This window comes from Phaethon lepturus, unplaced genomic scaffold, assembly GCF_000687285.1.
Source record: "Phaethon lepturus isolate BGI_N335 unplaced genomic scaffold, ASM68728v1 scaffold940, whole genome shotgun sequence".
In the NCBI taxonomy this organism is placed as follows: Eukaryota; Metazoa; Chordata; class Aves; order Phaethontiformes; family Phaethontidae; genus Phaethon; species Phaethon lepturus.
In genome coordinates this window covers 86,375-101,120 of record NW_010510941.1, presented here as the reverse complement: position 1 = coordinate 101,120, position 14,746 = coordinate 86,375, and the positions used below count along the sequence as shown (strand labels likewise).

Sequence of the window (14,746 nt, the reverse complement as noted above, 5' to 3'; positions counted from 1 at the left end):
TCTTTCCCTGCATCCTAGTCAATACCTTCCCAGGCTCTGGCATGGGTGTCCTGCTGTGTTTGCCATGGTAACCACCCTGCCAAAGTCTCTGAACTTAGAAACAGGAGAAGATGCTTTAACTGTTTAGCGCTGTGCTATGGCTTGTGTCAACCATTTTAATTCTTTTAGCCCACTTAACCTATTAAAATTAGCACAACAGATGCAGCCTGTCCCAGTGTAAATTTCCCTGTATGCACACTCTTTACTCCCAGATTCACAGGGAATGTGGATTTTTGAAGAAAGTCAAGTCTCTACCTGTTTCCTGACATGCACGTTTCCTTCCACGGGGATGTTGTAAGCGCTCCGGATCAAATTCTTAGCAATGAAATAATAATATACTGAAATGACAGACAGGGGAATGATATAGAAGATGAGAAATGATGCCATTGAGTGAATTTTGGGATGCAGCCCATCAGAATGTGGGTAAGGAGCACAGCTGATGAAAGTTTTATTAGCCCCTTTATCATGGAAAGGGTGCAGATCTGAAAACACTGCTTCAGGGATGGCAAGCAACATGGACACAATCCAGATTATAGCAGCTCTCACACAGATCTTCATCAGTGCATGGGATGCTTGGATCTCCATCGGCCTTACTATAGCTTTATACCTAAAAAATAAAAAAGAAAGAAAGAATTTGTTGACCTCAACACTCAGGCATTGTATTCTTGCTCATCCCTTCCTTTTAGAAGAAACACCCAAACAAAAATCCTTCTTTATTCAAGACTCTGATTTTTTTTCTGGTGTTTTAAATAGATTTCTCATTTTAAACCAGAGCCACCTGTCGTGGGTCCATTCAGTTTCATGTGTATTGATTCTGAGTTCATTTAATTTGTAATTGACCCAACAAAGCACAGTGCTGCCTGACATTAATATGTATGTGTCCAAATAGCATTAAGATAGGAAGTGTAATCATAGACTTCTCTTCAAAAGCATACAGCAGTTTACACTCCTTCACAGAACAGACTTGAAGGAAACTGGATGGAGGTTTTGTCACACATTTCATTTTGAGCTGTGAGTACGCTGGCCTCCTGCAAGACTAATCTTATGTTTTCTCAAGCTACAAAGAGCATGTTGCCCATTTTAATTGCTGTTTGGTGTTGTAGCTGGCAATTAACAGTTGTCCATAACTCAGTGCACTCAGGCTAAGTAGCCAGAGCTGCTAACTGAAGAAGAAAAACAAACTATTGCTTGTTATGATAGATATATATATAAAACTTTTTTTGACTTGCAATTTTGTCTTTCATGGTTTCAGCCTTTCAGAAAGTTGTACTTTAGAACACAAGAAAATGAAAAAAGCAAACTTATTTGAACCTGATGTGTGTAATGAGAGGACCGGAAAACTGAAGAACTTCATACCTGCTGGAGCCCTGCTCTGGAAGGAGTGTATACTCCAAGTAAATCATGATTCACATATTCATTTAAGGAACACAGTAGAAGGAAAAAGATCATTAGGAAGGAATATCTACAGGTTTTATAATTTATTATTTAGGGTCATTATCATAACAATTACAACCTATTGGATGTTTTTTCCAGGATATACCTCACATTGCCCATGGCCCATTTGGTCCCTTGGTCAGTCAGCTCCTTGGGGACTGATGGGTGCCTGGGTCCTAGGCTGTCCCAGCCCACTTTTGTCATGGCAGAGTACATCCCCATGTGGCTGTTCCAGAGTCCATTTCTAAGCTCCTACCAGGATCCTGGCTCTTTCAGCCAGACGAATTGGGCACTGGGGCAGGAGCAGAGGTAGCAAGCATAACACCCTGCCTGAGACCAGGCAGCACACATCAGGGTCCATCTGCCTGGCAGCCCAAACCAGGGGCACTTCATGTACACGATTCATACCCCATATACTATAGCCTGCATTATCCTAAAGCTCAGCATTTTAGAGAGGAGTCTTCAGTCCTGCACTGTTTTAACTGGGTAATTGCTTTATTTGCAGGATAAGCACACATTCAACTTCTAGTTACAAGCAATACCCTGTTCAGCGTGCCTATCCTTTCCCTCTATGTATGTATATATAGAATCATAGAATGGTTTGGGTTGGAAAGGACCTTAAAGATCATCTAGTTCCAACACCTCTGCCAAGGGCAGGGACACCTTCCACTAGACCAGGTTGCTCAAAGCTCCATCCAACCTGGCCTTGAACACTTCCAGGGATGCGGCATCCACAACTTCTCTGGGCAGCCTGTGCCAGTGCCTCACCATCCTCATAATGAAGAATTTCTTCCTTCTATCTAGTCTAAATCTACCCTCTTTCAGTTTAAAGCCATTACCTCTTGTCCTATCACTACATGTCCTTGTAAAAAGTCCCTCTCCAGTTTTCTTATAGGCCCCCGTACTGGAAGGCTGCAAGAAGGGCTCCCCAGAGCTTTCTCTTCTCCAGGCTGAACAACTTCAACTCTTTCAACCTTTCTTCATAGTAGAGGTGCTCCAGCCCTCTGATCATCTTCGTGGCCCTCCTCTGGACTCACTCCAACAGGTCCATGTCTTTCTTATGATGGAGGCACCAGAGCTGGACAGAGGACTCCAGGTGAGGTCTCACCAGAGCGCAGTAGAGGGGCAGAATCACCTCCCTCGACCTGCTGGCCATGCTTCTTTGGATGCAGCACAAGATACAGTTGGCCTTCTGGGCTGTGAGTGTTCATTACCAGCTCATGGCCAGCTTTTCATCCACCAGTACCCCTAAGTCCTTCTCGGCAGGGCTGCTCTCAATCCATTCTCTGCCCAGTCTGTACTGATACCGGGGGTTGCCCCGACCCATGTGCAGGACCTTGCACTTGTTCTTGCTGAACTTCATGTGTGCTCTGTGTGTGTATTTTATATTCATGCACATATATTTATATCCATATATTTTATACATATACATGTATACATAAGTACATACATACTTACATTTATATTTATTTATATTTATTTTTATAAAGACTGTATGTGGACATGTCATCATTTGCAGATGTTTCTTCATACAATCCCACAGAGGTCTTGTGTAGATGATTTTTTTTTCTTTAATGGACTGCGAACACCTTGCTCAATAGTCTTCTGTTTAACCACTTACTCTCCAAGCTCTCCAGCTCCCCTTTATTCCAGCTATACAGCTGCAGCAGCCAGACACAGTATTTTTCAGGCTTGCTTAGCACCTCTTTAACTTGAATTCTGAAGCTGGGGATTAAGTAGTATCATACTACAAAGGACAATCTTCCAGTGCAAGATCATCATCTCAGGTGAAGAAAATCACAGCACTTAAACAAATATGGTGTTACGGCTATTGCAGTAATAAAATGGAAGAGATAGGCAGATTTATAGTCTGATTCACCAGTTACAGATTATTGACGGAAACACTAACTGAACATCTTCAGTAAACCCTAAGGAAGATAAATGCAAAAGGAAATTAATTACTTATCGAGATATTAATAAATTTAGTTAACTCAAAGGTATTTCAGCAGGTGCTTACTGTACGTTTATCAACATGGCATGTTAGCTTAATTATTTCAGGGATTTTCTTACATAATATAGCCAGCTGGGAGAATATTTTCCGGTACTAATTTCCAGTAACATGAATAAATTGAAGAATACAGAGAAAGAGAGATTCAGTTTTATTTTTATTAACATTAATAGAATAGGCAGAGTCAGAAAATGAATCAAGTTATTAGTACATTTTAATTAGAGATGGCATTTCCAAACAATATAATTTTGAAAGAACATAATTAGAAACAGCTTAGAATGCTGACACCGATTATTAGGCATTTAGTTTATTTTTTAAAGCCTGTTACAGCAGATATAAAAGAAGATCTGAAAGTTGGCTTGCTTACAAGGGGCTCAGTGTAGACCAAAATTATGAAGTTGAAAGCACAAAAAGACAAAACAGAAAAAACAAAGCTAGAAAATAGGTTTTGAAAATGTAAGTTGTCAGATATAGGAACACAGGTAGACATTTTCTTAAGAGCCCGACAACTGAATCAAATTATTTTGCTGACTATCTGCATGACTTCTTTGATGGTGGGATAATTTATTCTGAAATACTCAGTATTCTATATTACCCTCTGAGTATTAACACTTAATTGATCAGTATTGATCTGGTGGCTGTCTCTATGTCCAGACACCTTGCTGATGCATCGGTGGGTCTCTCCCCAGCTTGAGTCTCAGCAGCTCTACTCTCCCACACCAGGTTGGGTCCAGGACAGCACTGCAGGGGCTGCTCTGTGTAAGGGCAGGGGGGGACACGCATGAGCGATTGGACCCCCCAGGCTAGGGCTGGGAGGGCACTGGAAGATGTGTCGGTGGTCGGTGCTCGGGAGGTGAAAAAAATGCACCTCCTGGTTGGTTTCTGAGTGGGGCTCAGAAACTCCTTCACTCCTTTACTTCTCTACACCACTTTCCTGATAGTGTCAACCTTGTATTTTACAATTTGTTTGACATTTCTTAAGTACTTCAGCAAGGTAGGCTGGATTTGAGCAGCAGCTGGTCTGGTTTTTCAGCATCTGTATTTCCAGCTTGTGTGTAAAACATTATTTCAAGCTTTCCACAGCTTTGTCCTCTGCAACTTCTTTTTCACTGAGTTAGCCTGAGGCACATAACTTTTACATATCTAACATCCAACATTTGAATAATACAATCCACTTTGAAGCAGATGTTGATGAGTATGCCCATATACCTCAGTGGAGCCGTGGACCAAGGTGGCAAGTCAAGTGAACCTTCATGCAAAAGTCTTACAACAGCGTTACTTTCAGCCCATGCAGTAACAGAGACTCTGAGGCCACCATTGCATGCTCAGCTCGTCTGCAGTAGATCCAGACATGGCCCTGGAATTATCACCTTTGCTTGCTCTCACATTCAGTCTCTCTAATTATTGTTTGATACCACTTTTTTTTCAGCTGAACTCCTTTCCCAACCCTCTTTTAAAGAAATTTTTGAAAAAAGATTTAAAAGGAGAGGTATGATTCGTGCCCTGCAACAAAGGCCAAAAGATAAAAAGAAGAATATGCTTTCTGAAGATTCAGTTGAATAAAAAACGATACAGTCGAGAACTTGTGTCAGCTTCAATCTCTCTCCAGTTGTCAAATGACCCATATGAAAATGACTGGGTTGTGGATGTGATAGGAAATATGAAAGAGATGTTGACCTTTACTACTGCTCAGTCTTTGGGCTTCTTTGTTCCCACTACACTTGTGAAGCAGCAATCTGCCTCGTGCACAGCAGCTACCAATGACCTTCTGGCAGGATGGATGTCAGTGATCTCTGTGTCTCGCAGCCTCGTTCAAAGAAGCCCACAGAAAGAAATTACACATGGGTTTATCTTAAGTGCAGTTAATACAATCACAGTTCATGAGGCACTGTAAGGATTCACCTCGTAGGGCAATCCACCCCTCCATCAGCCACCATGACTCCAGTGCCATTCTTCTGCTCCCCCGGGTCAGTCTCCAGGCCTTCAAGAGAAGCCTAGCGAGATGGTTGCTTCAACACAGAATGCCAGAATTCAATAACATATAAAGCAGGATCACTTCTTAACCTAATCCCCAAAATTCACTGTGGATTGGTAGGAGCCCACAGAGTGTGTGCCTCTCCATTGAATCCTGGAAAAGGTCTTATATGTCTCTTAGGATCTCTATCGTGCTCATTGAATAATTGTTTGTCACAACCAAAACTACTGAAATGTCCATAAACAACTAAAATGTGACAAACATAAGGGTTTTCTGGGGTAAATACTTTTCCCACTGGGGTTAATATGCCAGAGAAACTGGAAAACCGTGTCATTATCCTTCTATTAACAAAAATGTAACTAACTATCGATAACACCACCTAATGCACTCTAAAACTTTGACTATGCAAACATTGGTTAATACTGTACACTTAGCCCCAAAGCTGCAACTTCAAATAGAAACACAGAAGTAGCTTTGTAATTAAAAAGACAGTTACAGATATACTCTCCAAAGACACAGATCAAAATAAGCCCCCAAATGGATGACAAAATTTCCTAGATGCAGTTTCTCTGCTGGTGCAAAATATTTCAGTCGTCTTTGTGCTCCTCAGCTGAGCCAAGAAACTACACACTGGCTGAAGTATAAACAGACTTTGCCCTCAAAGCCATATTGCCTATACAGTCCTAAGCATAGAGGTATGAAGGGTTGTAATTTTGCTCTCACACTGGGGAGGAAAGGACCTTATCCGTAAGGCGGCAGGTCCAGTGCATCCCTCATGTTCTTTTACTGTCACCTTCATCCACTTGTGCCTGCTACAACAACCACAAAAGTTCAATTAAAGCAACTAAAGCATGGGAGGAAAATCACATGCTTCCCTTGGATTTTAAATTAATTTAGCTCTATATGTCTCACTGTCTGTTTTTCTTTTTTTTAGGGAGTTAACTTTATGTTTTGTAGGGAAGCTGATGCTGTAGGCAGCCTTAGCTTGCCTTTCCTCTTTTATGTTTGCTTTGTATTAATGTCTTTCCCCATTGCCTTATGTCAGCAATTAAAGCTAATATAGATGGCCCATAAAACAGCCCTCATTTTGTAGGTACAGGCTGCAAAAAAAGAGACAAGCTTTCTAGAGCTGGGAGATACCACCTTCTGCAGTGTCTTTACAAGTGCTAGGTCAGCAGATCTTAATTTCAATTAGAATAATTTGTGTCCTCTGTAATAACTGCAGTTGCTGCCAGTGGCAACGGGAAAGAAACATCCCTCACTCAGGACAGCGAAGGCGGCTGGTCGCATGGGTAGGTAGCTGTCAGAGATGTTCCTGGTGACTGCATATGACAGCAAGGATTGTATAGCAGCTATGTGCTGGCCACTACATCCCTCTCATCTATTGAATCTGACTTAATATGAGGCACTAAGTTGCTTTCATAATGCTTTCTTTCTTACTTTTTTCAGCAGTAGGAGTGTAGCAAGAGAAAATGGCTGAAGGAGTCTCTGCCACAGACTACTGCCCTTTTTTATCACAGTCCTTCCAAGCATGCCTATCTTCCTGCAGCTGAACCTCATGCTAACATGAAATCTAAGAGAAAAAAAATCCTCCCCGTCCTTCCTACAGGAAAATGGGACACTGCCCCTCCAAAACAAGTCTACAGGAGTACTTAAGCTTCAAGGAAAGCTTCTTCCAAATAGTATCATCATTACTATGTCCTGCACTGTTTGCATAAGAAGATTCTGGGCCCCACTCCTGAATTTGTACAATGGTTAAAAAAAAAAAAAAAGGTACGTTAAAACCTGTTCAAACAAAATTTCAGAAGGCTTGTCCTCCTTTCCTTCATTACCAACGCCACTGTTTAGGCTGCATCAGGCTGGAGGAAAGATTTGCCATATATCCGCTTACTGTTTTTTCTCTGAAGTGGGAAATCCACTTACAAACTTTTGAATCTGTTTAAACTGAGCTCTATTTTGAGATGTTGGGCTACTGTGAACCTGAAACTTAAATAAAAAAGCAGGAATTAGTTGGAATGGACTGATGTAGTACAAAAATAGTCATGTAAATTGCTGTGAAGTGAAAATGCTGACTTCTTCCGAGCTCTGGAAAACTAGCTCCTGAAATTGTCACAAATTCCTACTGTAACGATGAAAGAACTGCCTCTCAGTCAGCACGGCCCCATATTTCTTCTGTTCCCACCTGTGACCGAAAGAGGGAGAAAAGATGTGCAATTCACAGTTCCTCTGAGCCCCAGTCATCTGTTCCCAGTTGTAACCTTGACACACGTACATTGATCTGGTCTTGGTCCATGAATAGACTGAACAAAAATCTTCTCATTAATATTTTGTAGTTATGTTCTACTAGTATCACATTATTGGTTTTGCCCACATAATATGAAGGACTGGCTCAATTACCATGCAAAAAAGCCCCAAGCAACAGACAAAAAGTTGACGTTATGCAAAAATGGCATAAATGAAGTACATAGAGCCTTGTTGAGTGTGAAGTTCCACTTGGAAAGCAGAGACAAAGTATTACTAAATATCTGAAGAAATTTATGAAAAATGCAATGCCTCAAACTTTCTTTATTGTTTCCACCATGAATATAATGAATATTTACAGCTCTGAAGACAAATAATTTAATAAATCCACAAAATTGCTAGACTGTCTAACCCATCAACACACTCTGACAATCTATTCTGGATCTATCTTCTTTCCTCATACTCAGTTAAGATTATCATTATTATGCATGATTCTTGGGTGAACATCTGTTATTAAAATCTTCCGTAAATTGCATATGGGCACAAAGACATCTCTAATAGGCTAGTCTTACATACATTGGCAGGTACTGCCTACTTTGTCTCTCATTTTTATTAATTAACATTTAAATGAAAGAAGAAAAAGGAGGCATTGATGGAAGTGGCGTAGTTCTCACTTTTTGAATGGTGTGTTCAAATTTCAGTATGTATGCGTGCATACTGCTACAGCATCCTGGAATCTGGACAAATGGGAATTTCAGTCCAGGAATGACTAAGGTCAAAATTGAGACCATTGAACTGCACTACAGATTAGGAAAGGAGAACTTAAATAGTAACTGTTTGATAGTGAAAATGCTATTCCTAATCACGAACATCCAGAGTGTAAGATATTTCAGAAATTAATTATGTATATGGAAAACAATGAATGTAAAGGTTACTGCAGGAAATAGTGGGAGTCCCATGGATGATGCTTTCCTTATTAGAAAGGCCACCTTTGCACCCAGGATATTTATTCCCTGTAGGTGATCTTTAGCCAAGTCTCTGAATGAAACCCTGAACCCAAGTCAAAGATTTCAATGGGGTCAGCCTCTCAGTTTGTCATAGTCCTTGCAAATGAATGTGACACCTGCTGTCTGAAGGAGAGGTGGGACCCATTCATTTAAAAACATCCTTTGACTTCAAAACCATCGAGTTCCCCCACACAGCCAATGTCCCAGCTCCTCAGCACCAGCTCATCACTGTGCACATTTCTATGTGCTTGGTGCCCAGTACAGTCAGAGGGATCTGCCTGCTCATGCCACGTGGCACCAGATGACATGCGTGCACCTGGAGCGGAGCTGAGAAGGCTGGTGCTGGCACCCGGGCTACCAGGCATGGGAAGGAGCAAGCCCTGGTGATGCTTTCCATTCTGGGCTTTGCTGTCTCAGCCCAAGCATGCAGGGTTGTGAACAGCACGGGACTGGGGGCTTGGCGTGCCTGAGGATTGAACTCTTACCAGGGCAACTAAAGCTGGAGCCTCAGATGTGGACCCCTCATCTCACTAGAGAATCAGCTTTATTCCTCCTGAAAGCACCACCTTTGGTGCATAAAACAAGCATCACTGGGTAATCTAAACACGTGGCATGATTGCATGATATCTCACAGAGCCAGTTACAGAAATTCATTGGAGTTTCTAAAAATGGCAGTTTCTCAACCCAAAAAGTCCTGCCTGTGATGTGCAATAAATCAATATTGTTCCTTGTTCTGACAGAGGAAGAAGAATTCATCATTGACCTAAAAATTAGCAGTTCCTTAAGCTATAGCAGCCATGGTGTGCTTACCTTAGTTTCGTGGAAAGAGAATAAAAAGAGACATATGTGTATATATGGAATTTTAGAGAAGCAGGTTTCCTAAAGTTAAAATCAGCTGTCAGATCAACTGACTGGGAATACAAATGTAAAGAGAGCAAGGCTAACTACACATTAGTAGCTGTTGTGGCAGGCAGATAAACACCACACAGCCATTTTCTCGCTCCCTCTACAGCGGAATGGGGGAGAGAACTGGGAAAAAAGGTAAAACATGTGGGTTGAGATAAAGACAACTTAGTAGGACAGAAAAAGAAAGGAAAATAATAATAATAATAAAAGAATATACAAAACAAAGTGATGCACAATGCAATTGCTCACCACCTGCTGACTGATGCCAAGCCAATACCTGAGCAGGAGCCGCTGCCCCCCGGCCCACTCCCTCCAGTTTTATTGTTCAGCATGACGTCATATGGTATGGAATATCCCTTTGGCCAGCTGGGGTCAGCTGTCCTGGTTGTGTCCCCTCCCAGAGTCTTGTGCCCCTCAGCCTCCTTGCTGGCAGGGCAGTTATGAGACACTGAAAATTTCTTGACTTACTGTAAGCACTGCTCAGCAACAACTAAAACATCAGTGTGTTATCAACATTATTCTCATCCTAAATTGAAAACACAGCACTATACCACCTGCTAGGAAGAAAATTAACTCTATCCCAACCGAAACCAGGACAGTAGCTGACCCCCAGATTCCTCAATTTTCTCCCTGACCTTGCCCTTAAAAAAACTGTGCAGGGCAAAAGGCTGCTTTGAATAAGAGAAGATGAGGAGGCATGCTAAAACCTCAAAGAAATAATTAAAAAAATAAATATACAACAGATGGGAAAAAAAAGTAAATGACAGCAAATATCAGAGTTTAATAACGTCGGTGACTGATAAGGAAAGCTGGAGGAGCCAACAAAATATCAAAGGTCATTGTGTAACAGACAAACGTGCATTTTTAAATATATCAGGCACAAAAAAACCCCAGTGTCAGGCATACACATAAATGGTGAAGATATGGACAATGATGGAAAACAATGACTAGATATTTATCTTCAAGACTACATGTGGAGGAGGTATCTATACCATGTGTGCAGTGCTATAGATGTAGCAGAAATCTCGTCAGCTGTATTAAAGATGTGAGCCAACATCTGCTAACACAAACTGCTTTCACACCAGCAGGCCTGAATAATTTACACCTAGGAATATTAAAGGAACCAGCTGGGGAACAATCAGTGTTAGTTTTTTTATAAATCTTGAAAAAGTGGAGAACTTCCCAAGAAGTGGAGAACTGGCTCCAAAGTTATGAAGTTCAGAAAGCTGGAAGGGGTGACTGAGAAAACTGCAAGTTTCTGCGTTGCCCAAGGCCAGTTGTAGATAGAACAATGGAGAATTTAATCTTACTAACAGATGATAATTAATATGTCTGTCTTGTTTAATGCACGGCAGATTAGTTGTTTGGTTTTTTTATATTGTCACAGCATCATAGGTGATGTAAAAAGGGTGTAGGCCATGCTGGCATACAAGGGAGGTGCAGCCTGCATGGGCACGTTGGCACGGGTGACCGAGCATGTAGATATGCACATGCGTGTGCTGGTGCACGCACGGTCCTCCGTCACCTATCCATGCCCATGCAATCCCTGCCGCTCCCCCATGGGACAGGGGTTAAAAATTAGCAGTCCTGGCCTGAGAGGTGAAGCTGTGCTAGATGGGGACACCAAGACCCATGGCCTCCCCAGCACATCCCCAAACATGCCGGTAAAAAGGCAGCAGTGTGTGGAGCCATTTCTAGCCTGGGTCCTTGGAACCTGCTCTAGCTGCAGTGTTATTTATTACAGCATATATCAGCTGCCTTGAGCAGGTTATAAAACCTTTGCTGGGAAAGTTTGCAGATGACACAGTGGCTGACCAGAGTGTAAAAATATTGTAGAGTCATTAGGATAAATGGCCATAGTCTAACAGAAGCAATTTTAAATGTAAAAGTGTATATCTAGGAAACAAATGATCAGATTATGCCAAAAAATGTGGGATCTTTCAAGTAAAGAGACCAAGAAAAGACATTAAAGTGTCTCTTCTGCACCTGACAAAATGAGATAACCTGTGACATTCTCACCGTGTCACGGCTTTAGTGTAATCAGTACCCGAGCTAATATAAAGCTAAGTCAGTTATATGATGCTTAAGTCCTTTCCATAGCTTCAGTAAACACAGGTGTCATAAGAGACCATCACCGCCATATGACCTTCCAGCAATATGTCGGGGCTCAATAATCTAGTGCTATCCTTGACTGCTCTTGTCGTAGAGTCACAGAATAGTTTGCGTCAGAGGGGATCTTTAAAGACCATCTAGCCCAACCCCCCTGCCACGGGCAGAGACATCTCTCACTAGATCAGGTTGCTCAAAGCCTGCCCCTGGTGATGGGGCATCCACAACTTCCCTGGGCAACCTGTGCCAGTGTCTCAACACCCTCATCATGAAAAATTTCTGTCTTATATCTAGTCTAAATCTACCCTCTTCTGGTTTAAAACCATTACCCCTTGTCCTATTGCAACAGTCCTGCAAATAACTCTGTCCCCATCTTTCTTATGAGCCCCCTTTAAGTATTGGAAGGCTGCAGTAAGGTCTCCCTGAAGCCTTGTCTCCTCCAGCCTGAACAATCCCAACTCTCTCAGCCTTTCAGTTGTGCTATTACTTAGATTATTATGCCGTGGTTAGAGATCAGACAAATTTTGATTTGAAATATGATATAATTTCTAAGCAGTGAGGACAACAGGATGCCAGACACATGAAGGGGACAGGGTGATATGTGCACCTTTAGTCTGAATACTCAGAAAATTGCCTAGTGTCACTGAAAAGATCTGTTTTAATCCAAATGGTATGAGATACTCAGCAACCTCCATGCACGGGTCAGGGCAAGAAGAGCCACTGAACTGGATGGCTAGCACAGTCAGTGCTAGCCCTGTGTCTGCATCTCTGGCTCTCCTAGGTCATTCCACTGTCTCTGACTAAATCTCATGCTTCAGGGCTGTCTGCAGATGTGAAGAAATGGTTTTTCCTCTCTGGGTGTCATGGTACTGTTTTCTATCCCACCTTCCCATGGAGCTGCAGAGACTGGCCATAGCTGGAGGGCAGGCAAGGACAAGATGGGCAGAGCTCTGACAACAGTTCTCCCTTTGATGCTCCACAGTCTTCTGCACTCTGGTTAAACTGGTCACTAGCCTGGTGTCGGGAAGGGAATTTCCTGCAAAGGACTACAGCTTTCTGCCTTTCCCTATGGCATAGGAATTGTCTGGCTGCTAGGATGCCTTTTGGTGCCTCACCACTGTGAGGGGCCCAGCACTGCACTTGGTTTCTGCCCCAGGGCACAGGCTGGTCTTCTGGATGCTGAAATCTCCCACTCCGCCTGAGCTCGTACGCAGAAGGCTGGGGTGGGAATCAAAGAGCCTGCTATGGGCAGGAGCTCGGACAGGATCTCATGGCCCATGGTGTGAGGTGGGCACAGGGGGGCAGAACTGGTGAGAAAAAAGGCAAGGGGACTTGGCAGGATTAGCGTTGGAGTCTCTTTTCAAAATCAAAGGAAAACAGGTTATTGCAAGAGCTGTCTGTGAGCAAAGCAGCTACTGGATGTTTCACTGCATATACACGACAGGCTGTGCTTGCTTCTCCCTTTTCAGCTCAACTCCCTTCTACTCTTTTTGGCCAGGCTATCGTCCGCATCTGAACGCCAAGTATGAACGCCTGAGCCGATGGGACCTTTGTGGGCTTGTCTCTCTGCAGTGATGCTGATGTCCCAGCCCGCCACATTCAATCGGACACACAGCTGGCAAATTCTCCATGGCCAGTTGCTCTCCTTACTAACGGTGTGTGCCGCACCTCGTACTGTGAGACCATGACAACGGGTTGGGGGTTTTAGGTTTTACTGAAATGTAAACAATAGGTAATCCAACTTTTCTTCCTTTTGATTGCTTAAATATTGACAATGTCCAGCACATTATCACTGACTCTAACCTCAAATTTGTGCAGCAGTCCCACTGATTTAAATGGGAACTCTAATGTTCCTGGTTATAGAAGTGCATCTATTGTGTTTTGGCCATCTGCTCCAGATAATCAAGATATTCAGAAAGTTTGTGCTGTTTGATCTGTTTCTCTTGGTGCAGACAGGTGCCGGGGCTGAGGAAATGAGAGCTAAAACCAGGGGTGTTAAGAGTGTTTATATTATATTGACACAGTGGCCAGCAGCACAGGATCCAAGACTCTGTACAATGGCTGAAAGAGATAAGTGTATCTCTCTCTGCACGTAGCCTGTGCCATCAGCATCAGAAGAGCAGTGGCACGGACAATGTGCCAGTGGCAAGTGTTGAGAAGGGGCTGCCCAGTGCTTTAGTGGGAAGGAAGGCTTTGGGCTGAGGTCCAAAGCCCCTCTGTTTTTCTCCCCTGGCTTGGAAGCACCGATGTTCTGGCTAAGGTCATGTCAAGTGGATCCAAAATGCACATGTGGGGGTATCATTCTGCCAACTTGCATTGACCAGGTTAGGGGTGGTCTTGATAGATCAGAGAGTGGCTTTCTCTGCCACCCTTTCTAAAGCTTCCTGAGGCTGCACAGCAAATTCCCCCAAAATAGTGCCTTAGTGACCTGAAGAGATTTCATAAATGCTGTGACTAGACTGCCCAGAATAAATTCAAAACCACTATGGACCTGACACTTTACAACTAATGGTATTAAAAAAAGAAGTATCACAAAAAAAGTAAATCAACTGAATGGAAATCTGGTTTGCCTTTCCATAGCTTTGTTTTAGGGTGATACACTTCCCTTAATCCTCTTGTGGAGACACAATCCAGTGATTGTAAAATAAAACAAATGAACTGACATGTAGATATTACTCCTCCTTTGATATAGTACATAATATTAATAGGAGGGGCTGGTGACATCCAAATCACAGAAGAGATGGGTCTACTAAACAAAATTTTTGCATATTTAAAAGCATCTTTCTAGAAATTCTAGATTGATTTCTTTCCTTCCACCGCTGTGGTTTTGGGAGAGAGAGTTATTTAAAGTTTTTTATTTCTTAGATAAACAAACTGTCATATGAGTTCAGAGAAACATCAGAAGCTGTGGCTGTGACCCACTCCAAGGGACCCAGCACAGCTGGAAGCACTGCAGCATCCCTGCATCCATCCCTGCATCCAAGCACAGAAGTCAACATTTCTGAAGCTAATGTCCTCATTTCAGGT

General features: G+C 42.6%; 1 protein-coding gene across 1 annotated transcript in view; it reads right to left on the bottom strand.

Annotated features, from left to right (window-relative positions):
* The window catches only part of GRPR (gastrin-releasing peptide receptor), a 24,809-nt gene that overhangs the window by 4,407 nt on the left and 5,656 nt on the right, over positions 1–14,746 (bottom strand). Inside the window, exon 2 of the mRNA XM_010282164.1 lies at positions 295–646. Within this exon, the coding sequence (XP_010280466.1) occupies positions 295–646 (352 nt within the window). The remainder of the gene's footprint in view (positions 1–294; positions 647–14,746) is intronic.